General features: G+C 41.0%; 1 protein-coding gene across 8 annotated transcripts in view; it reads right to left on the bottom strand.

Annotated features, from left to right (window-relative positions):
- The window catches only part of Ercc5 (ERCC excision repair 5, endonuclease), a 45,141-nt gene that overhangs the window by 10,614 nt on the left and 9,817 nt on the right, over nt 1–24,710 (bottom strand). For 7 of the 8 annotated variants that reach the window (NM_001426998.1, XM_063266934.1, XM_017596798.3 and 4 more), the window contains exons 6-11: nt 22,799–22,942; nt 20,679–20,886; nt 16,953–18,020; nt 5,019–5,260; nt 4,574–4,693; nt 4,255–4,468 (exon numbers count right to left, since the gene is read on the bottom strand). In NM_001426998.1, the coding sequence (NP_001413927.1) occupies nt 4,255–4,468; nt 4,574–4,693; nt 5,019–5,260; nt 16,953–18,020; nt 20,679–20,886; nt 22,799–22,942 (1,996 nt within the window). Of the gene's footprint in view, nt 1–4,254; nt 4,469–4,573; nt 4,694–5,018; nt 5,261–5,875; nt 10,841–16,952; nt 18,021–20,678; nt 20,887–22,798; nt 22,943–24,710 lie in introns of those variants that run through there. The other variant, XM_063266935.1, reaches the window with a different exon arrangement.

The raw sequence follows: 24,710 nt of genomic DNA, 5'->3' as shown, positions 1-24,710 counted from the left end.
TAAATAGCAAAAAAAAAAAAAAATATATATATATATATATATATATATATATATATACACACACACACACACACATATGCACACACATACATATACACAAACACAATACACACATATATACAAACAAACATAAACATACACACATACACACACACACACACACACACACGCATACACAGATGGATGGATGGATAGACAGACAGACAGATAGATAGGGTTTCTTTGTGTAGTCCTGGCTATAGTAGATAGATAGACAGACAGACAAATAGACAGGAAGATGCTGTTTTGTTTTTCAGGACAGGATTTCTTTGTGTAGCCCTGGCTGTGATAGATAGATAGATAGATAGATAGATAGATAGATAGATAGATAGATAGATAGAGCGAGAGAGCGAGAGAGAGAAAGAGAGAGAAAGAGAGAGAAAGAGAGAGAAAGAGAGAGAGAGAGAGAGAGAGAGAGAGAGAGAGAAAGAGAGATGTTTTGTTTTGTGTTTCAAGGCAGGGTTTCTTTGTGTAGCCCTAGCTGTACTGGACCTCATTTTGTAGATCAGGCTGGCCTCAAGCTCAGAGAGATCTGACAGGCCTCTACTTCTCAAGTGTCAAGAATAAAGACATAAATTAGGCCTCTGCCCAGAGCTGACACAGTCCCATAGCTCTCTGTACCCAGATGCCTTGGGGGAAAGAGGTGGACACTCAGAAGTTCGGACAATCCTGAGATTGTCAGGGGAGACCACTATTTCTCCTTACATTACTGACCCAAAAGGAACCCTCCAGGAGCCCTCTAGACACAGGAACCTAGGAGCAGTCTACAACGATATCCTTCCAGTTTTAGCCTGTGACCTGAGGTGACCCTGTGACACAGCTCTCTGTACCCAGAGGCAGCTGGAAGAAAGCCAGTCTCCAGGAGTGCTGACACACAGGAATACAGGAAGAGTCAAGCCACTGTCAGAAACAGAAAGACCAGTTAATACCAGAGATAACTACATGGCGAGAGGCAAGCGAAGGAACCTAAGCAACAGAAACAAAGATCAAGTCATCAGAGCCCAGTTCTCCCACCAATGCAAATACTGGATATCCCAACACCCCAGAAAGGCAAGATTTGGATTTAAAATCACATATTATGACGATGATAGAGGACTTTAAGATGGACATAAATAATTCCCTTAAAGAAATACAGGACAACACAGGGTAAACAAGTAGAAGCCCTTAAAGAGGAAACACAAAAAACCTTAAAGAATAACAGGAAAACAAAACCAAACAGGTGAAGGAATTGAACACAATGATCTAAATGTCTAAAAATGGAAATAGAAACAAGAAAGAAACCACAAAGAGAGACAACCCTGGAGGTAGAAACCTAGGAAAGAGAAACCAAGAGCATCACCAACGGAATACAAGACAAAGAAGAGAGAATCTGAAAGGCAGAAGATACCATAGAAAACACTGAAACAACCATCAACAAAAATGTAAAACTCAAAAAGCTCCTAACCCAAAACATCCACATATACAAAGTACTCAAAAAGTTAGACTCCAGAGAGTCAAATAACCCTATTAAAAATGGGGTACACAGTTAAACAAAAAATTCTCCGTTGAGGAATATCAAATGACTGAGAAGCACCTAAAGAAATGTTCAACATCCTTAGTCATCAGGGAAATGCAAATCAAAACAACCCTGAGATTCCACCTGACACCAGTCAGAATCCCTAAGATCAAAAACTCAGGTTGACAACAGATGCCGGCGAATATGTGGTCAAAGGAGAACACTCCTCCATTGTTGGTAGAATTGGAAGCTAGTACAACCATTCTGAAAACTAGTCTGGAGGTTCCTCAGAAAATTGGACATAGCACTACCTGAGGACCCAGCTATACCACTCCTGGGCATATACCCAAATGCTCCTACATATAACAAGGACAAATGCTCCACTATGTTCATAGCAGCCTTATTTATAATAGCCAGAAGCTGGAAAGAACCCTGATGTCCCTCAACAAATGAATGGATACAGAATATGTGGTACATCTACACAGTGGAGTACTACTCAGCTTTCAAAAACAATGACTTTATGAAATTCATAGGCAAATGGAATGAACTAGAAAATATCATCCTGAGTGAGGTAACCCAATCACAGAAAAACACTCACTGATACATGGATATTAGCCCAAAAGCTCGAATTACCCAAGATGCAATTCACAGACCACATGAAGCTCAAGAAGAAGGATGACCAAAATGTGGATGCTTCACTCCTTAAAGGGGGGATCAAAAATATTCATAGGAGAAGATATGGAGGTAAAGTTTAGAGCAGAGACTGAAGGCACAGCCATTTAGAGCCTGCCCACATGTGGCCCATATATATATATACAGCCACCAAAAGTAGATCAGATTGATGAAGCTAAGAAGTGCATGCTGACAGGAACTGGATATAGATCTCTCCTCAGAGACACAGCCAGAGCAGGACAAATACAGAGGCGAATGCTAGCAGCAATCCACTGAACTGAGAATGTGACTCCGGTTGGAGGAATTAGAGAAAAAGTTGAAGGATCTGAAGGGATTTGAAATCCCATAAGAACAACAATACCAACCAAACAGAGCTCCCAGGGACTAAATCACCATCCAAAGAGTATACATGGACAGACCCATGGCTCCAATTGCATATGTAGCAAAGGATGGCCATGTTGGGCACCAATGGGAGGAGAAACCCTTGTTCCTGCCAAGGCTCAACCCCCGCAGTGCAAAGCAATGTCAGGACGGGGAGTCAGGAAGGGGTGGGTGGATGGGAGGGAGAACACTCTCATAGAAGGAGGAAGAGACATTTGGTAGGAGGTTTATTGTCGGGGAAACCCTGAAAGGGGATAACATTTGAAATTTAAATTTAAAAATCCAATTTAAAAAAATGTAAAAAAAAGAAAAAAGATAATGACTTATTTCGCTGAATTTAGGGGTCAATGTTTTTCCTCCCGAAATTCTAATGCACATTCTCTTTTACCAGTCTCTTTGCCAAGAACCAACCAATTGCGCATGTTTGAAAGTAAAATGTGGAATAACTTCTTTTTATAAAAGTTGTAATTCCCTTAGCAAGCGCTATGCTTCATACTGAAAATGAAAAAAAGGCATAAACTATTCTATTATATAATATTTTTGTAAAAACTATATAACATATATAAAATGTATGTTAAACATCCAAAGGCACATATTTTATTTAAAAATAGGTTCTTCTGTTAAGTATTCTGTTGAGATTTTAAATTTTAAACATTATTATGTTAAATATTCTCTACATGCTGACCTCTGCATTTAGTTATCTAGACTGCTCAGCATATGCATTCAATTACCAACAGAGTACCCCTGCCTGTGTATCCAGTGAGCCTCTCAGACTCATCTTATCTCAATTCAACTCTCCCTTCCCTGTCCATTCTACTACTGGCCCAGAACCAGGAATCTAGAACCCTTCCTCACATACCCTACATCCAAGACATGCACACTCCTCTTTCTGATGCACCGGATATTGCAAGGTTTCAGTTTCTTCTCTCCAATGTTAACTATTGTTATCACCACCCTCCTCCATTCCCACTGGCCTCCTTGCTTCCTAGAACACGTACATAAGCAAGGTTCTGCCTCAAGGCTTTGAAATCTGTAAGTCCCTCTGATACAATCTTTGTCAATTTTGTAGTTACAGTTTTCTTCCTATTTCCTTAAGGAGCCTGCCAAGACTGCCGCAAACAAAGCCATCTCTGATGACGGCCCTGTCAGGAAGGGCATGTACCATCCTGCACTTGCACCTCATCCTCTCTCTGCTTCTCTTTCCTATGGTAGACACTAATGGTCAGATTATGACTTAGAAACATGGCCAGAGTGTTTCTTTTCTACTAGAGAAAAATATTTCATTCTCAGCTATTTCCCAATTGCCAAGAATGAGACTGGCGTATGAGAGTCACTCTGTGCACATTTCGCAGGTGAATGAATGGATGAAGGAGAGAGTGGTGATGGATGTGAGTATCAGGAACACTCACCGTGGCAGAAGCCACAATGGCTCCATCCCCCACACTATGAGAACGTCTCTGGTTCACTGTCAGGTAAGTATTCAACTAACCTTGTCAGATGACTTAACTGCAAGAAAGATGCTAAGATTTTAATTTCTTAAATCCAGTTTATGACCTCCCATTTCCATTCATGCATGAAATGTGTTCCTTGAGAAGAAAAACCTCAGAGGGCAAATCAGGAGAATGAACGTGTGGAACTGTGGGAAATGACTACACTCTGACTCTTACCCAATTGGTTGTAAAAGTCCACATACTGATAGTACTCTACAAACTTGTTTTTGTTAAAAAAATTCTTATAGACATGCCGGGCCCCAAACAGCCAGATATCACTATCATCAGTAATGGTTCCAGAAGTCTGATCAGTGAGGTCCAGAATGGCGCACTGTGCCTCTGCCTCCATGGGAGCCTGGATGTAGGGAATGCCAAAGAGACGCAGGAGTTCCTGTAATGAGAAATAACAAGCAGGGAAATGTACTGTGGGCCTTGACCTCAAGGGGGTGTGACAGTAGGACAAGTCTAAAGAAGACCAAGCTAAAGTCACACGTACCTGGCTTTCCAGAAACATCTGGCCTGTTACAGAGGCAGCAATCCGATCTTGCTGCTGTTTTTGAGCTTCCAGTGAATTCTGTTCTGCTAAGAGGTTACTCTCCAGGGCATCCAGTTCCTCCTAAAACATGTTCCCAGCCACCGAAAATTATAGTCATGATACAATTATTTTCATTTATTACAGTAAAGCATGCATTTCCTCTGGCTGAAATGACCAACAAGCCATTTCTCCTTACAGTGTTTTCCACTTGGGATTTCCAGGCAAGACTGTACCTTTCAGTTGCCTCATTACATCATATGAGAACCTAACTAAAAATCCCAGCTGTAACTTATACTTTAAAAGGAAGCTATGAGTAACAAGAAGATGAATTTTAAAAGCTAGTAAATATCTATCTAGCAGGCATAGGCTTGGCCTCCTTGGCACTAAGTTAAAAATGTGGTGTTACCAAATTAACATCTTGCCATTCGTCGGGTGAGTCCTCAGCACCTCTGTCTTCTTTTCTGTGTTCCTTCATTGCCTTGATGTCAGAGCTGTCTTGTAGGAGGCACTCTGTGTTCCTGGGGCTTCCTTCCTCCAGAGTTTCTTTAGGTTCCTCTGCATCTTTTTCAGAGAGATGCTTAGAAATCTCTGATGACTCTATTTGAAGTTCATCATTGCTGATCACACTCTGCACCTCAATGAAACTTCCTGTCCAAAAAAATCATGATATCACTTCATCTAAAATAAGAACATTAGAGTCACTATGAAGTCATCAAAACTTTCTGAACAGCCCTGGAAAATGTCAAACCCCAAAGGAAGTGATGTAAGTATAATAATAAACATGCAACTCGCTAATTTGCTACAGTGCACCACAAATGCCTACCCACCACTTCCAACCAAGCTTTTTTCATTAGACAAATTGATCTATTCGGCTGTTGGTCACTAAAAGTAGGAACCAAATTCTCAAAAATTTGCATATTAACTTTTAAAAGCTATGTTCGGTCGACTAATGCTATTTTTAAAACCCAGAGAGAAGGCCAGGGAAGCAGATAGGCTTACCTTTCAGTTTCTCCTCCAGTCCCAATTCCTTCAGTCTCATCCACAGCTCTGTAGCAGAACACCTGCTGCTGCCTCACTTTCCTCTCTAACCCTATACCAGATGGATCACAAAAATCTTCTCCAACCTGCCTTGTCTCTAATCATCCCAGTTCCCAGTCTCTAACACCCGCAGCCATTCTCTGTGAGCACACCAGCTGAGCAGGCCAGTGAACAGGTAAGCTAATAGAAAACCTTCACCACTCCCTCCTCTCCTCCACATCCAAATTCCCAGTCTCATCCCTCTCTATGCAACAGAACACATTGCTTTCCCCTCTGCGCACATCTCCTGTGGATTCCGCAACTTTCCTCTCCTAACTCTCTGTTACTTTATCCCAGCTCCAATTCCAGAAGGCACTCCTTGCTAACTGACAGAGACTACTCCTGTCAGAGAAGCTGTCTGTAAATCCTTTTCTCTCTTTAGATTCAAGCCTCAAGTCTCATCCCCAGTGCTACAGCAGACCCTCAGAAATGACCTCTCTCTGGTAGTACTATGACCAGTTTTCTAAGGAACCACCAGGTTTGACCAGCTTGCAATCTCACCAGCAATGGAGGAGTGTTCCTCTTTCTCCACATCCCCACCAGCATCTGCTGTCACCTGAGTTTTTGATCTTAGCCATTCTCACTGGTGTGAGGTGAAATCTCAGGGTTGTTTTGATTTGCATTTCCCTGATGACTAAGGATGTTGAACATTTCTTTAGGTACTTTTCAGCCATTCAAGATTCCTAACTTGAGAACTCTTTGTTTAGCTCTGTACACCATTTTTTAATAGGGATATTTGGCTCTCTGGAGTCTAACTTCTAGAGTTCTTTATATATATATTAGATATTAGCCCTTTATCAGATGTAGGATTGGTAAAGATCTTTTCCCAAGCTGTTGGTTGCCATTTTGTCCTATTGACAGTGTCCTGTGCCTTAAAGAAGTTTTGCAGTTTTATGAGCTCCCATTTGTCGATTCTTGATCTTAAAGCATAAGCCATCAGTGTTCTGTTAAGGAAATTTTCCCCGGTGCCCATGTGTTAAGGCTCTTTCCCACTCTCTCTTCTATTATTTTGAGTGTATCTGGTTTTATGTGGAGGTCATTGATCCACTTGGACTTGACCTTTGTACAAGGCGATAAGAATGGCTTGATTTGCATTCTTCTACATGCTGACCTGTAGCAGTAAATAGTAATAAGTGAATTCACCAGCACCAGTGGGCCACATGGCATCTGCAGGGTATTTTCATCTTAATCAACAAAGCATCTCAACGCAACTCGCTAAGTTTCCAATTGCCATCCTAAGCTGCCACTGGCTACTCTTTGGGCCCTGTAGCGATCTTGCTGCCATGGCTAGCCCTACATTGCTGTCAGCTACTCTCTGCCCCAGGAGCAACCACCCTCTTGTGACTTTCTGCTATGAGCTCTGTTCACAGTCCCAGCATCTGCTCCCTGTGGTTATAGTCCAAACTCCCAGTAACCTGTAAAAATCAAAACTCAATAAGCTTGTAATTTGTCAGTAAATCCTCACCCCCAAAATGTCCTCACAATAAACTCTAAACAAGTTAATATTGATATAAACTGCCCACCTAGATAAGACAAATTGTATATAAAACTCTATCCCTTATGAAATATTCATAACTACCTGCAGCCCTTTAAAGCCACACAGAACTAGGCTATCCTTCTCCTCCTCCATCTTGGCTCTTCCCCTTTTTTCCCCTCTCCCCAAAACTCTGTGTTGTCCTTACTTTTTCACTGCCCAATCACAGGCCTCACCTTATCTTGTGCCTACCTTCACCTGCATAGAGCCAACAATCCACACTCACTGCCAGAAAATTGGACATAGTACTACCTGAGGATCCAGCTATACCACTCCTGGGCACATACCCAAAAGATGCTCCAACATATAACAAGGATACATATTTCACTATGTTCATAGAAGCCTTATTTATAATAGCCAGAAGCTGGAAAGAACCCAGATGACCTTCAACAGAGGAATGGATACAGAAAATGTGGTACATCCACACAATGGAGTACTACATTTTTACCCAATGGAGTAATATTCACCTATTAAAAACAATGACTTCGAAGTCCCACACCCGCGGATCCCGGCCCGCAGCAGCTCTCTGCTCCCAAACCCCGTGGGAGAGAGACCTCACCGCCTGATCAGGTGGGCACTCCTGAGGCTGCAGAGCGGAGGAGACCACCAACACTGCCCACCCCTGCCCACATCCCTGGCCCAAGAGGCGACTGTATAAGGCCTCTGGGTTCCCGTAGGGGAGGGCCCAGGAGTGGCAGGACCCCTGCGCCTGAGACACCGCCGGAACCTGAAGGAAACAGACCGGATAAACAGTTCTCTGCACCCAAATCCCGTGGGAGGGAGAGCTAAACCTTCAGAGAGGCGGACACGCCTGGGAAACCAGAAGAGACTGCACTCTGTGCACATCCAGACGCCAGAGGAAAACGCCAAACGCCATCTGGAACCTTGGTGCACGGAGGCTCCCGGAAAGAGCGGCACAGATCTTCCCGGTTGCTGCCACAGCGAAGAGGACTTAGGCAGTACCCCACGAGCAAACTTGAGCCTTGGAACCGCAGGTAGGACCAACTTTTCCCCTGCAAGAAACCTGCCTGGTGAACTCAGGACACACAGAGGCAAAATTCCTCTAGGACCTGGCACTTCCTGTGTTTACCGGAAGTCCCACACCCACGGATCCTGGTCCGCAGCAGCTCTCTGCTCCCAAACCCCGTGGGAGAGAGACCTCACCGCCTGATCAGGTGGGCACTCCTGAGGCTGCAGAGCGGAGGAGACCACCAACACTGCCCACCCCTGCCCACATCCCTGGCCCAAGAGGCAACTGTATAAGGCCTCTGGGTTCCCGTAGGGGAGGGCCCAGGAGTGGCAGGACCCCTGCGCCTGAGACACCGCCGGAACCTGAAGGAAACAAACTGGATAAACAGTTCTCTGCACCCAAATCCCGTGGGAGGAAGAGCTAAACCTTTAGAGAGGCGGACACGCCTGGGAAACCAGAAGAGACTGCACTCTGTGCACATCCAGACGCCAGAGGAAAACACCAAACGCCATCTGGAACCCTGGTGCACGGAGGCTCCCGGTAAGAGCGGCACAGATCTTCCCGGTTGTTGCCGCCGCGGAGAGGACTTAGGCAGCACCCCACGAGCAAACTTGAGCCTTGGAACCACAGGTAGGACCAACTTTTCCCCTGCAAGAAACCTGCCTGGTGAACTCAAGACACAGGCCCACAGGAACAGCTGAAGACCTGTAGAGAGGAAAAACTACACGCCCGAAAGCAGAACACTCTGTCCCCATAACTGGCTGAAAGAAAACAGGAAAACAGGTCTACAGCACTCCTGACACACAGGCTTATAGGACAGTCTAGCCACGGTCAGAAATAGCAGAACAAAGTAACATAGAGATAATCTGATGGCGAGAGGCAAGCGCAGGAACCCAAGCAACAGAAACCAAGACTACATGGCATCATCGGAGCCCAATTCTCCCACCAAAGCAAATACGGAATATCCAAACACACCAGAAAAGCAAGATCTAGTTTCAAAATCATATTTGATCATGATGCTGGAGGACTTCAAGAAAGACATAAAGAACTCCCTTAGAGAACAAGTAGAAGCCTACAGAGAGGAATCGCAAAAATCCCTGAAAGAATTCCAGGAAAACACAATCAAACAGTTGAAGGAATTAAAAATGGAAATAGAAGCAATCAAGAAAGAACACATGGAAACAACCCTGGACATAGAAAATCAAAAGAAAAGACAAGGAGCTGTAGATACAAGCTCCACCAACAGAATACAAGAGATGGAAGAGAGAATCTCGGGAGCAGAAGATTCCATAGAAATCATTGACTCAACTGTCAAAGATAATGTAAAGTGGAAAAAGCTACTGGTCCAAAACATACAGGAAATCCAGGACTCAATGAGGAGATCAAACCTAAGGATAATAGGTATAGAAGAGAGTGAAGACTCCCAGCTCAAAGGACCAGTAAATATCTTCAACAAAATCATAGAAGAAAACTTCCCTAACCTAAAAAAAGAGATACCATAGGCATACAAGAAGCCTACAGAACTCCAAATAGATTGGACCAGAAAAGAAACACCTCCCGTCACATAACTGTCAAAACACCAAACGCACAAAATAAAGAAAGAATATTAAAAGCAGTAAGGGAAAAAGGTCAAGTAACATATAAAGGCAGACCTATCAGAATCACACCAGACTTTTCGCCAGAAACTATGAAGGCCAGAAGATCCTGGACAGATGTCATACAGACCCTAAGAGAACACAAATGCCAGCCCAGGTTACTGTATCCTGCAAAACTCTCAATTAACATAGATGGAGAAACCAAGATATTCCATGACAAAACCAAATTCACACAATATCTTTCTACAAATCCAGCACTACAAAGGATAATAAAGGGTAAAGCCCAACATAAGGAGGCAAGCTATAACCTAGAAGAAGCAAGAAACTAATCGTCTTGTCAACAAAACAAAGAGAATGAAAGCACACAAACATAACCTCATATCCAAATATGAATATAACAGGAAGCAATAATCACTATTCCTTAATATCTCTCAACATCAATGGCCTCAACTCCCCAATAAAAAGACATAGATTAACAAACTGGATAAGCAATGAGGACCCTGCATTCTGCTGCCTACAGGAAACACACCTCAGAGACAAAGACAGACACTACCTCAGAGTGAAAGGCTGGAAAACAACTTTCCAAGCAAATGGTCAGAAGAAGCAAGCTGGAGTAGCCATTCTAATATCAAATAAAATCAATTTTCAATTAAAAGTCATCAAAAAAGATAAGGAAGGACACTTCATATTCATCAAAGGAAAAATCCACCAAGATGAACTCTCAATCCTCATCTTCGATTGGTTTATATACAAGTGTGCAATTTCTAGGCTTGAAAGTAAAATGATGCTATCTGGTGCTGGATAGAGGAGCCTTATTTTTTATTATGGCAGCTTGCTATTTTTGTAACATGGTGATTTGGTTGAACACAATAAAGTACAGTAGTAACTGATCTCCCCCTCTTCCTGGATGAGTGAGGAGATGATTAAATGTTGATGTCAGCATCCATGAGCATATTCAGATGAGCTTCTGCTTCTGTTGAAAAGGATGCTGTGTTTGATTGTGGTCTGAAGCTTTGAAGCACTACTTGGCATCTCCTTCCTTGGAGGTCTCACTGTTTAAACATAACAGATTTGATAGCTTGTTGGTAAGGTGAGGTCCAGCTTGTCTCCACTAGGTCATCTTCATGTGAATCCGGTGGTTATACGGTTTTGTTCTAGGGATATTTCATTTTTTTAATAACGGTTTTAGCTGACATTCATGGAGAGAATGAATCCTTAGAACTGTGCCACTAGTGAAAGGAAATCCTGTCTAGAGTATGTTTCTTTACAAAGCTGTGTCACACCATCCTTTGGGCCCTCTGCTGGAAAAGTAGAATCAAGTCTCAAATAATGCCTTTTAAATTGTATCCTCTAGTATTATAGATGTAGGACAGTACTGTATCATACCTCTGTGGATGTAAAATAGCTTGTACCTGCTTTATGATACGTAGTAGTGACCGTGCTTTATCAGAGCTGTTTTTAATGATGTTGCTCAGAATGTTTTCTTTACAGATGATGATTGAGAAGCTAATTTAAAAAAAAAAATGGTGCCAGGTACCACAAGAGTAACAGAACTGTGCTCTTTTCTCGGGTTTTGCTTTTTACTTTTTTTTTTTTTTAAAAATGGAGTGTGCTGGATGTCTCTACAGTTTTGTTCAGATGACTGCAGAACCTGGAAAAGCTGTTGCTGCTGTTGATGCATAACACACTGCTATTATTGGTCTTTTTATATAAATATAAATATATATATACAGATATATAATTTGAATTTTTTGAAACTTTACCTGTGCTGTCAACTTTGGAAAAAAGTATCCCCGTTTACTGTGTTGAGTTGGCACTGTACAGAAATTAACAGCCATATTGGTCTAGAAATGTTGAACTTAAGTTTTTTCCATTTGTACAGGGGTAACACACTGTATTAAATATGTAAGGTCTTATATACGTGGGTTTGATTACAAAAACTAATAAAGTATTCTCTAAATTAAAAAGAAGAAGAAGAAGAAGAAGAAGAAGAAGAAGAAGAAGAAGAAGAAGAAGAAGAAGAAGAAGAAGAAGAAGAAGAAGAAGAAGATGACGACAACTCAAAATTGAGTGGGAAGTTGGGGGAGGGAATATGAATATGTTCTAAATGCATTGTATGAAATTCTCAAAGCATTAATAAAAATATTATTTAAACAAAAAAAAAACCAATGACTTCATGAAATTTGCAGGCAAATGGATGAAACTAGAAAATATCATCCTGAATGAAGTAACCCAGTCACAAAAGAAGACACATAGTATGTTATTACTGATAAATGGATTTTAGTCCAACAGATTAGAACCTGCAGGATACAAACCCACAAACCATATGGAACTTAAGAAGAAGGAAGACCAGCATGTCGATGCTTCAATCCTACATTGAAGGGAGAGAGAAATAATCACAGGATGTAGAGGAAGGAAGGGGCCTGGGTGGCAGAGAGGAGGGGAAGGAAAAGGAGGAGGCAGGATTACAAATGGGAAAGGACAGGAGAGAAGTACAGAGGGTCAGGAAATTGAATAGAAATATGTAGCAGTGGAGGATGGGGAACTGGCAATAGCCACTAGAAAGTCCCAACTGAGATGACTTTAGTCAAAATAATCAACAAAGGGGAGACAGAACCTGTAGAGACCACCTCCAATAGATAGCCTCAGTTCCAGTTGAAGGATGGGCCCTCAACCCATCTCAAAATTTTTAACCCAGAATTATTCCAGCCCAAAGAAAAGACAGGGACAAAAAAATGGAACCGAAACTGAAAGGAAAGGCCATCCAGAGACTGTCCCACCTAGGGATCCATCCCATCTGCAGACACCAAACCCTGACACTACTGCTGAGACCAAGAAGTGCTTGCTGAAAAGAGCCTGGTATGGCTGTTCCCTGACAGGTTCTGCCAGGTTCCCTGACTAATACAGATATTTACAGTCAATCATCGGACTTAGTTTGGGGACCCCAATAGAAGTGCTAGAAGAACAATATCAAGTAACCGGACCACGTAGAACTCCTAAACCACCAACCAAAGGGTATGGAGAACTCCATGGCTCCAGATACATATGTAAAAGAGGATGGCCTTATCTGGGAACAATGGGAAGGGAGGCCCTTGGTCCTGTAAAGGCTCCATGCCCCAACATAGGGGAATGCTAGAGTGGTAAGGAAGGCAGGAGTGGGTGAGTGGGAGGAGAAGCGCCTTCATAGAGGCAAAGGGGAAGGGGAAGAAAGGGGATGGGATGGAGGGGGAGGGGTTGTGGAGGGGAATCTGGGAAGGAGGATATCATTTGAAATGTAAATGAATAAAATGATTATTAAAAAAATTTAGCAGCACTGCTATCAGGCCTAGCTCGCTGCTTTGTTTGTCTGTTTATTAATTCTTTCAATGCCTGCAGTAAGGGCTATGAATCAACCTTCAGTGGTTCAAGGATCCGTCCTCACAATGGAAGACTTCGACTATTAAGAGATTTGGCTCATATACTCACAAACCTGCCAACACCTCTGTGATGTATTTATGTCAAGGGTAGTTTTGTGTTATTTATGCAAATGGAATCATTTCATCTTCTTTTAAATTGTTGACTTGGCTGCTGTTTTCATGGATGGCATAAATGTCCTGGTGTCCTACCACATGGTAAATTATTTTTCATATAATATTCTTTTCCAGAAGAATGATGATGTACTTACACTTATTGGCTAGCTCCTGTTCTTCTTTCCTATAACATGAATGTACTATGTTTTATTACCAAACCTACGTAAGGAATGGAAGAAGAATCTTGGCTGAAAGGCCCAGAAAATAGTTTCAACAAAATAATAGAAAAATAGCTAACCTAAAAAAGGAAATGCCTAAAAAGGAACAAAAAGCATACAGAACACCCAATAAATTGGAACAAAAACTTAAGTTCTCTTGCCACATAATAAGCAAAATACTCAAAATACAGAGCAAAGTAAGAATATTAAAAGTGGAAAATAAGTGGAAAAGACCAAGTAACAGATAAAGATAGAGCTATCACAATTACCTAACTTCTTATTGGAGACTCTAAAAGCTAGAAGAGCCTGAACATTATGTGCTACAGATGCTAAGAGACCATATATGACAGCACAGACTGCTTAGACAACTCATAGCCTACAAAAGTTTCAATCAAAATTACATGGCAAAAATAAGATATTCCATAAAGTAAAAGTTAAACAGTATCCAGCCCTAATGAAAGTGCTAGAAGGAAAACTTCCAACTTAAGGAGCTTAAGTTCTCAACTTCAAATGTTGTTTTCAACTCGGATGTTGAAAACAACATCCAAGGCACTCTTTTAAATGGAAGATGAAATGATTCCATTTGCATAAAGAAAACAAAACTACCCTTGATATAACTACAACACAGAGGTGTTGGCAGGTCTGTGAGTTTATGAGCCAAATCTCTTAATAGTTGAAGTTGGGGCTGGAGAGATGGCTCAGCAGTTAAGAGCACTGACTGCTCTTCCAAAGTTCCTGAGTTCAATTCTCAGCAACCACATGGTAGTTCACAACCATCTGTAACCAGATCCAATGCCCTCTTCTGGTGTGTTTGAAGACAGCAACAGTATACTCACATATATAAAATAAATAAATCTTTTAAAAAAATTAAAGTTGAAGGAGGAATGTTTTCACAGGTGTAAAAATTATCAGAGAATAAATAATCTCAAAACAGAAAAATCAAAATGTTAGTACATACACACATATAAACACATACACAAACTCGTATATAAATCACCACCAGCAGCATTACCACCAGCAAAATAATAAAAATTAACAATCATTTCTTATTGATATCTTTCAATAGATCAATGGTCTGATTTACCCAATAAAAAGTCAGAGTAACAGACTGAATGTGAAAGCATCATCCATCTTTTCGCTACATCCAAGAAACATACCTCAACATCAATGATAGACATTACTTCATAGTATAAGGTTAGAAAAAGATATTCCAAGTAAGCAGACCTATGGAGAAAGCTGGTATAGTCATTTTAATATCTTAGAAAATAGACTTCAAACCAAAAATAATCAAAAGAAAGGGAAGAACAGTAAATACTCATCAAAGAAAACAAAATCAACCAAGATGACATTTCAATTCTTAAATCGATGCCCCAAATAAGGGCATTCAAGTTCATAAAAGAAGCGCTCCTACACCTTAAATCATGTACTGAACTAATACACCTACAGTGGGAGACTTCAATACCCCATTCTCATCAATGGGGAAGTCTTTGTCTTTGTTAGAATTTCTACTGTAATGAAGAGACGCCATGGCCACGGCAACTCTTATAAAGAAAACTGTTTAACAGAGGCTAGCTCACAATTCACGTTTAGTGCACTGTCATCATGGCAGGAAACATGGTGGCATGCAGACAGACATGGTGCTGAAGAAAGAGCCAAGAGTTTTACAGCTACATCATCAGGCAGCGGGAACAGACTGACCCTGGGTCTGGCTTGAGTTTCTAAATCCTCAAAGCCTGCCCCCAGCGGCATACTTCCTCCGACAAGACCACATCTACTCAGACAAGGCCACACCTCCTAACATTGCCACCCTCAGTCTTCCAGACAAAAACTATAACAGAGGGATGCTGGTGCTAACAGAAACTTCACAAACACGAAAGAATATCTGTTGCAAAATATCTGATCACACTGGGAAACAGATTGTTTTGTTTGCTAGAAAAACCTGTTTCTAATGGTGTGGCTGAACCTTTGCACCTTCAATCTCTCTGGCTGGAACACAGACACACTCTTAGTACACACCTTTACACCCAAGCAATGACAGTAAAGTTAGTTTGTAAAAGGAAGCATCCATGTTTGAAACTGAAGTCTACTTGAGTGGCAGAAAGGTCATGAAATAGACAGAAAAAACAACAGAATAGGAAATACACAAATCTGCTCAATTCTTATGAGAACACAGAGGAAGGAGAGGTGACTTAAGAGAGAACAGCACAGAGAGAAGAAGGGAGCAATTTTACAAAGACAGGCTGTAGACAGAGAACAAACGAGAAACAGGTAAAGACAGAACAAGCCAGAAGAGAAGGAGCCAGAAGATTAGAACATATTGGCAAAGTTAGTATGAGGTCAAGCAGGGCGATTCAGTCAGAAGCTGAGAGAAGCCAGTTTGAACCAGAACAGCTAAGTTGAACCAGTCTGTCAAAACTAAGAAAAAAACTAGGAAGGGTAAACTTATTCAGCAGTAAGTCTAAGAGACTGAAAAGTCCTAGGCCTAGATTAGATTGTATGGAAGCTAAAAGCTTCCATAACGAGGCCTAGATTAGCAGAACATAAATTATATATAAACATATGCATACAGTTACCTTCACTACTTGAAGTATGGTCTATGAAGTCATTTCAAATACTAAATTGGCAAATACATATGTTTCATACACAAACATATGAATATATGTACAAATTTGTTTATGGGTATGTGTGTGTGTGTGCATACTTGTATGTGTGCATTCTTTCATTATGGAATGAAGCTCAGAATGTCATGTGACTTGCCTGAGAGTACCCACAGTAGGGCAGCAGAATGGGGATGCTCCACATCTGGAGATTCCTGCTCAAGACTCCACTACCCTACCAATGGTTCTTTGGTTGTCTCTGTGGGTACACTGAAACCAGTAGACAATATAAAATAAATGGGGCAAAATATTGACCTCTAAGGTTAGGTGTGAATCAGTCAGTATTACTTTTAATTTTCATAATTACGTCATAGTAAAAAGAGAACAAAAGCTAAAGGAAATTCATCTTTCTTTTCTCCAAGCATGGTACCCCCTTCCTTTAACAATACCAAGGACAGAGGCTGACAATATGGCTCAGCACTTAAAAAATGTTTGCTGCTCTTGCAGAGGCCCTGTGTTTGGTTACCAGTGCCCACAGCACAGTTCACAATCATGTGTTAATTCCAGTTCCAGAAGATCTGATGCCCTCTTCTGGCCTCCATGGGCACTACATGCACAGACATACATGGCACATAAAATACATGTAAAATAAAATAAAATCTTAAAATTCCAAGGATAGCCCAGAAGCAGGGCATCCCCACCCTGGATCTGAGTCCCTAGAAAGCACATTTATTCTTTCTTCCTGGTTCCTTGGCTGTAAAGCAAAACAGGCTACACTACAGAGTCTTCCAGTCCTTATAGACAAGAAGTTCTCATTCCATCCCTTGAAGGAACACCTACCATCAGACTCGCTCTCTTCAGACTCCATCTCCACTGGTCCCAGGGACTCTGGGGCTGAAATCAGCTCCCTGGCAGCAGCCTCAGGCATCTCCCATAGCTGGATAGTTTTCTGGAAATCTCCATGTTCTTCAGCATTAGAAGACGACACGTTTTCTACGTTACCTACTGCCTCTGAAGGGACATGAACTGTGCTACCTGCTTTGGAAGCAGGATTTTGTCCACCTTCTGTTTCATCATCACTTGAAAGATGAGAGGAATTACACGTGTTCTTGGGTGGGCAGAGTCCATTTTGTAGCTCAGGCTCTTCAGGGTCTATGCTCGTCCTCTGATGAGAATGTGTTCTTATTGGAGGTGCCAGGGTGAGTTCCCTTTCACTGAGGACCCCAGAGGCATAACTGCATGGAGTTTCTATGAATGCTGAGGGAAGGGGAACTGGCCTACCAGCGACCTCACACTCACTACTTATCTGAGATGCTTCACTCACCACATGAGCAGGAGATACTGTTTCTTTGGGGACTTCACCTGGATGACAAGCAGTACTAGATGCATGAGTTGAGGCTGTCTGCTCTTTGTCATTGCTGGCACTGGCCACACACTCCTCTACCTCAGTCACACTGGGTAAAAGAGATGCTGTGTCAAGTGGCACGCCTCCACCTTTTACTACCACTTCATCAGCGTGCTCCTGCTTCAGACCATTTCCAAGCAGCATTTCCACGGCCAGATTATCACTGCTGGCACACATTCTCTCCTCTTCATCATCATCCAGAGCTCTCTGAATAGCTGCACAGGTCTGTGGTGAAATGGAGCCTGCATCTGCAGTGGCCCACGCACTTCTCTCCTTAGACTGCCCTCCTTCTCCACTCTCCGGCTCCTCTTCTGAGCTACCTCCCAGCATGGCTACTTGAATAGCGTGTAAAGTTCTTGGAGAAGGAGGTGTGGCCTCTGGCTCGCTCTCTGGCTTCACTTTCTCATAAGGTGATGACTTCAGGTTGAAGGACACACTGTGTTCTTTGCTGGAAGAAGGAAGAGATTCTAAATCCACATCCACGACTTTCTTTCCTTGAATTCCTAAGAGAAAGCAAAACATTTCTCAGTATGCAATTCACAGTGTGACAGTGTATTTCTGGGAAGATGAGCAGGAGAATCCTGGATCATAAACACAGTGATACATTTTTATTAAAATCTGCTCACTAAGTCTAAAGTGCTTAGCTCTGTAGTGGCTAAGTACAACCGTTATTACCTAAACAAGATTCCACCGGCTTTATCATGGTTGTCTTTTCCCAGAACTCAGAGTCACAAAGTCCTCTCGATTATTAATTTAAAACTTTATTTTGCCACACCACATAGGCAAAAGGAAGGCAAAATACTTTCATCTATTTCATAAAACATAATTCCATCTTAGTTTTTTTTATTTGTTTTTGTAGAAAACAAGAAGTCAAATCCTGGTGTTATTTCTCACGTGTGCATTTAAATTTATAAAATGATCTTTCTCATTTTATAAATCATTTTAATGACTAGTAAATTTCAAAAATGCTATTGAACCTAAGATCTTTATCAAAAATATCTTAAATGAAAAAAATTTCCAAAAACCCTTCCCAAAGAAAAGCAGCAATTAAGAAAACAGAAATATATTTATTTGATAAAGTTGCTAAAACTACTAATGTTGTGGAGTTATGAGGTAGTCTGAGATGGCCTTATGATTCAAAACTGGCCTTATAGATTATAACTTTTTAAATTTTTATTATTTTATCTGGTTACTTATTTATTTGTGTGTGTGTGTGTGTGTGAGAGAGAGAAAGAGAGAGATAGAGAGAGAGAGAGAGAGAGAGAGAGACTGTCATGTGTTTGTGGATGCCTAGGGAAGCCAGAAGAGGATGTGGAATCCCCTACGGTTAGTTACAGACACTTTTAAGCCACTCGTCTGGGTGACCTCAAAGTCAGGTCCTCTGAAGTCGGATGATATCTTAACTTCTGAGCTATCTCTGAAGCTCCTTGATGTATATTTTTAATGTTAACATCCTATTTCAAAATAGATATTACATTTGAACCCATCACAAAGAAAAGGTGAAAAGTCTGAGAAAACGTTTGAGATGTTTTAGTGTCAATGGGAGCAAAACTCTCTCTTATGTAGTTAATATGTATGATAAACTGATAGACACCTCCACTTACCAGACACTTTACAAATAAGCTCTGATACAGCTTACAGAACAAACCTATACCAGGGTTCTCAACCTATCTGGTATGAAAGTAAAGAGTCACAGAGGTTAGGCCACTTGCTCAAGAATGAATCAGCAGAAGTGGAATCGAGCCCATGCTAAATTCTGATTTCAACTTCAGTTTTCTCTATCATACCCACAACAAATTGTATTACTTCATTTCCTCTCATTTTTGAAAAGCAGTGTTTCTCCATATGATAAGAAAAGGAAGAATACCAGGGGCAGAAAGGTTTAACTAAGAAAGGAATTTGAGGAACAGAAGAAAGGTAAAGGTTGTAGATGGGAAGGGTCAACCAAAACCAAAGATGCACGTAAAAACCACATGGAAATGCACCACTGTATAAAACAAAGAACACAATTAAAAAAAAAAAACAATTTGAAGTACCCATAATGAGCTGACAATGTTGTTGCCAGAAGCCACAGGGTCTTGAACAAAAATCCCAGCTCCAACTGTATGATATTCCCCATGATTCTCTGACAAGAGAGCCCCAAGAAGTTCCCAAAATAATACAGCCCTTGCTGTTGCTTTTCATTCTCCTCCAGAACTAGATATTAAAGTCCTATTGCAAATGACACTGTACCCCCTAGACACAGGACACAGAAAAACGAAGCTGAAGTGAGGCGTAAGCCTCCTCTCCGCACAGTACTGAAAGGTACTAGGCAGGCTGCTTCCCAGTGAACCCTGTGTGCTACAATTCTGACCTAACAAACAAGATGTGCACATTTGTGCAACAGTGCAAGAATACTCTGGGGTCAGTCAACATGCTGCTCAACTGGATTTGAGACCCACCCCAGAGGAGGGAAGACATGTCTAAGACTGAAAACTTGGTAAAAACTTATAGCTAGAGAGAGGTCATAGGCTCTAAAGAAGAATATACTGCTGGTATTTTTCTACCTTGACAACTGCTTCCCAAACACCCACATTTGTACCTAAAAACTAGTGTTGCTGCTAGCCTGAGCCAGAGAAGCTCTTCCCTGAAAAGGGTGACAGTCAATGTGGAGTTCTGGAACAAGCAACTACTAAGTGCTCTGCCTTAAATCACACACACACACACACACACACACACACACACCCCAATACACGCATATATAACCATACATGCCCACACCAACTAACACATACCCACACCCACACCCACACTCACACCCCCCTACACACACAAACACAGATACATACAGACACACACCAATGCATGCCCAGGGAACATCTCAAAAGTCGGGGTGAGGTAGAAAGAATGAGGGAGCCTGAAGATGGAAAGAAACCCTACAAAGTGCTGTTCTGAATATGGGAGAACCATCAGAATTAGAAGCACACAGTAGTTGTTGTTACCTGACTAAGACATAACCCGGGATAGTACAGTTCTACTGATAGAAGCTCGCATATGCTCTCTCTCTGCTTTGACTGGCACAGAAGAATGTAGGCCATCATTGCAGGGAAGGCATAACAACAGGAGCACACTGCGTATCTATCATGATTTTTAGCTGTCAAATCAATGATGGCACCTGGTACCTTTTATCAAGATGTAGTGTGAGGTGTCTTCAGCAACCACTCTCCTCGACTCGACTTCCTTCAGAAAGCCTCCCTCGTCTTCATATTGCCTCTGGATTTGTCCTGAATGTTCCTGGTTCATTTCCTTCTGGACATTTTCTATGTGCTGGTTTAGGTAGTTTTTCTTAAGCAAGCCTTTCAGCTGATACTGTGAAAAGTCATTAGACTCCTAAGGACGAAATAAAAAAAAAAATATATTGCTTAACACTAACACAGATAAGAACACCGCTGTCCAGTTTAGTCCCAGAAGGTATAATTTCGTAGTGTGAGAAGAAAACTTGAAAATTAAGGTGGTCCCACTCTCAACTTCATTTTTTTTTTATTTCTTGTTTTATTGTTGTTGTTTTTGAGATAGTCTTCCAATATGTAGTCCCAGTTGCCTGGAACTCACTATATAGAATATGCTTGCCTTGAAATTGTGCAAATCCTCCTGCCTCTGCCTCCAAAGTACTGTGACTAGCATACATCGCATTATAACAGACTTTTAAAGAAAGGAATTAAGTAAAAGAAATTATGAAATATCTTTTTATTATTTAATCATTTATTCAAATGATTAAACTATTGCTGAACTAGACTACATGGCTGTGGTAAGACATGTGATGGTGGCTTGGCAAATATAACCTTCTAGAATATAAGTGAAGTGTCCAGCATTGTTCTTGGTCCACAGAGAACAACAGGTAAATCAACCAGAGGTATTAATAATCATAGTTAATATGAATAAAGCCTTTCCCATGGAGGGTGTTCCAATTACTTTTACATTCACTACCTTGACTTATTTTCACAGACACCCAATGAGACATTTTTCTATCCGCCATCTGCAAATGAGAGGCTTGAAACCTCAATACAAGACTAACATGGGCGACCTCAGACAGTTGACTTACTACAACTGAGTCTACTATTAGTCTCATTAGTCCCCGCTATTAGGACATAGGTCTTCTCCTATTAACATCACATGCACATGATAGATAAGTCATACCAAGGTCTATTCTAGACTACTCAGAACTTCTCTACATATGGAACCACCCCAGCCTTCCAGCCCTAGCAACATCATGGTTGCACAAAGAGAAAACTACTAGAGGTTATATTTCTCCTTTCTACTCAAATGCAACTGTTACCAGTCATACTTAATGATTCTCCACATTTATAAAGACACAAGCCTGATGAAACCTGGACTGTTTTCCCCCAAAATAGAAATAAATTTATTTCTTGTACCCAAAAACTTAATAATATCATTTCCATGCAACTTATTGTTTTTTTTTATTGTAACTACATAGAAAACAAAAAAACAAAAAGATCTTATCTTTTTTCATCTTTCTGACACCAAAGTAAAAAGTATCCTAAAGTCTATGGCAAGCTAAAAGAATAAAAACAAAAACCAAGCATCTACATAAACTGCTAAGCTTACACCCTAGCTCAGTGTTGGGGGAGAACTGCTGGAAATAGCAGGTGGTAGCAAACGGAAGGGAAGTGGAGCTCATGCATCAGGAACTAAGATACCAAGTGCTCGATGGCAACATACATCAAGCAATCATAGCACCACGGACAGGACACATTCAGCAACACATCACCATGCACACCAAACCTGCTCCAGCTTCCTGTGACTGAAATCACCACATTCAGGCCTCCCTGTTTCTATTATTCACAAAGAAAGAGATGAACACACACAATCCTGTATCTGGAATTTCAATTAAGAAGTATTTTCCATGTGATAGTTACTTTTTTGTACATCATGTTGTGGTATGAAGTAACTTTTATGAACCCAAGAACCGTATGTTTCTGGGCATTTACTATGTAAAACACTGAGCTACCGGCTGAGAGTGTAGCCATAAGCATGTTCTGTGCTGAGCACTAGAATACTATGTTACAGGGTGCTGAGGACACAGAAGAAAAGGCCTAGTCTTTCTCGGACGCAGAGTGCAGAAAACTTCTTTGACTGCTTATGGACTGAAGTAATTGCTTAAACAAACAATGTCTCACATGACCTGAGATACACAGATGCTGTGCCCTTGCAACTGGGATAAATTAGAGACTTAGACTCTAAGTAGCACTGGTGTGCTCCTGTGCACTGCTGGGTGTTTTACCTCTGGCATTGCTTCAAACAATGTCCGTCTTCGCTTGGTAAACTCTTTCATGTCAGTCAAGATCTCATGCTTTACCTCAGGAGGCAGGCTGCTGAAATCCTCAGACTCGATATCTATGGCATGAGGATTATGAAAGAATTCTTCCTATAAGGAGTAAAATATTAACATCATTAAATTGATATTTACCCATTTAGGTCTAATCACTGCTACAAATGTTCATTGTGTTTATACGATAGACACAGCTCTAAGTAATCTATACACGGAAGTATATGTTCCGCAATAGACATCACAATGAAGACGCAGATGAGCGATAAATCCCTTGGTTTGTTCATTCACACCAAAGCAAACCACTTGCCTGGCACTTAAACACCACCTAGACCCTTGCCTAGGACTTGGGGTACTGTGTGATTATGTATGTAAGTCCTCTAATCTTAGGAGTAGAACAAGGCATATCGACAAGTAAATAAATAAGCAAGATAATTGTTAGAACATCCAACAGGCTGATCTGATGAAAGTAGTCAAGGAAACAAAAAGGAAATAAGCCTTATGGGTTAGACAGAGAGAATCCTACCAGACAAGGACTTGAAAAACACCAAGAACCTGATGCAGATGGGGATCGTAAGCTGAGGAAGAACAAGTATGTCATGAGATAAGGACAAGGCTTGTGGATTTGAGACATTTTTATGCTCACATTAGTTTTATATTATTTTTTAAAAATGCCTTAAAGAATTCAATTTCTTTAAATCACACAACCTGAACACTGAAGTCCTTGTGTTCACAAGATCCTCTGTCTTAGCCAACATTGCTTGTTAACACTTGATGCACAGTTTTAGCTTAAAAGTTTACTACTAGACATATCAAAATCATCTGCCATTGGGAGTTAAAGAATGTTCTCGATTATTTTAATATGCTTGAGAAAAAATGTTCATTCAAAAAACATGTGCAATGGAGGCCAGAGAGATGGCGCAATAAAGAGCACTAGCTGCTCTTCTACCTAACGCATCCAGGCTTGATTCCCAGCAGCCCACGTGATTATTCCCAAATTTCTGTTCCCTGGGACCTGATATCCTCTTCTGACCTCTGCAGACTCTACATGTATGTGGTACAGACATACATGCAGGTAAAACGTCCACACACATTGAAAGAAAAAAGTATATAGCGGGCTTAAAGCCGATTCTTCAGCTGACTCCAGTTCTTATGCCCACACCCTGAGAACTCCTTCTTCCTCCTCTCAGATCTGCACAGATTTTCCTTGGTCCATTGCACATATTCTGTCACTGTCTTGGAATTCTGTTTGGTCATTAGAAAGTTTCCTACAATGGACTCTGTTTTTCTTAGTCCCTTTTGTTTTTTATTTTATTTTTTCACTTATTGTGGTAGCACACATGCTTTAGGAGTAGCCTTCCTGTGAGGGAATACTTAGATAAAAATGTTTATTTTGTTTTTTCTGATTTGTAATGTTGTTTCTCTAAAGCTGGGCTGCATGGCAAAATGGGGAAGCTGAGTTCTGGCTTAGAAAATACTACCTCTCTTTTGATGGTTATCATATTCATTGATGCTATTTAGAGAGACTGGCAAATTGTAGTAAGTGAGACATATTTTGGGATATAAACTACAGGTTTACATATCTTAAGAATTTCTATTTTACAATTCTGAGAAAACTTCCATGTATAGTTTTGAATGTTTTTTTTTTCCCAATCTTCTTCTGCAGTAGCTTTCCTTATTTTTATGTTATAGCTTAAATCACACATTTCTATACAATCATCCCCACTTTTAGATTTTGATTTCTACATACAGCTTTGTTGCAGTTTCTGTACTTTCATATTTTCAGCTTTGAAAGGCAAATTATCTATCTGTCTTTAACATTCCTATACTATATAGCTCTTGCCATCATGAATACTCCATAGGTCTA

The sequence above is a fragment of the Rattus norvegicus genome, chromosome 9 (assembly GCF_036323735.1).
Source record: "Rattus norvegicus strain BN/NHsdMcwi chromosome 9, GRCr8, whole genome shotgun sequence".
In the NCBI taxonomy this organism is placed as follows: domain Eukaryota; kingdom Metazoa; phylum Chordata; class Mammalia; order Rodentia; family Muridae; genus Rattus; species Rattus norvegicus.
This window is presented reverse-complemented; position numbering and strand designations above follow the sequence as displayed.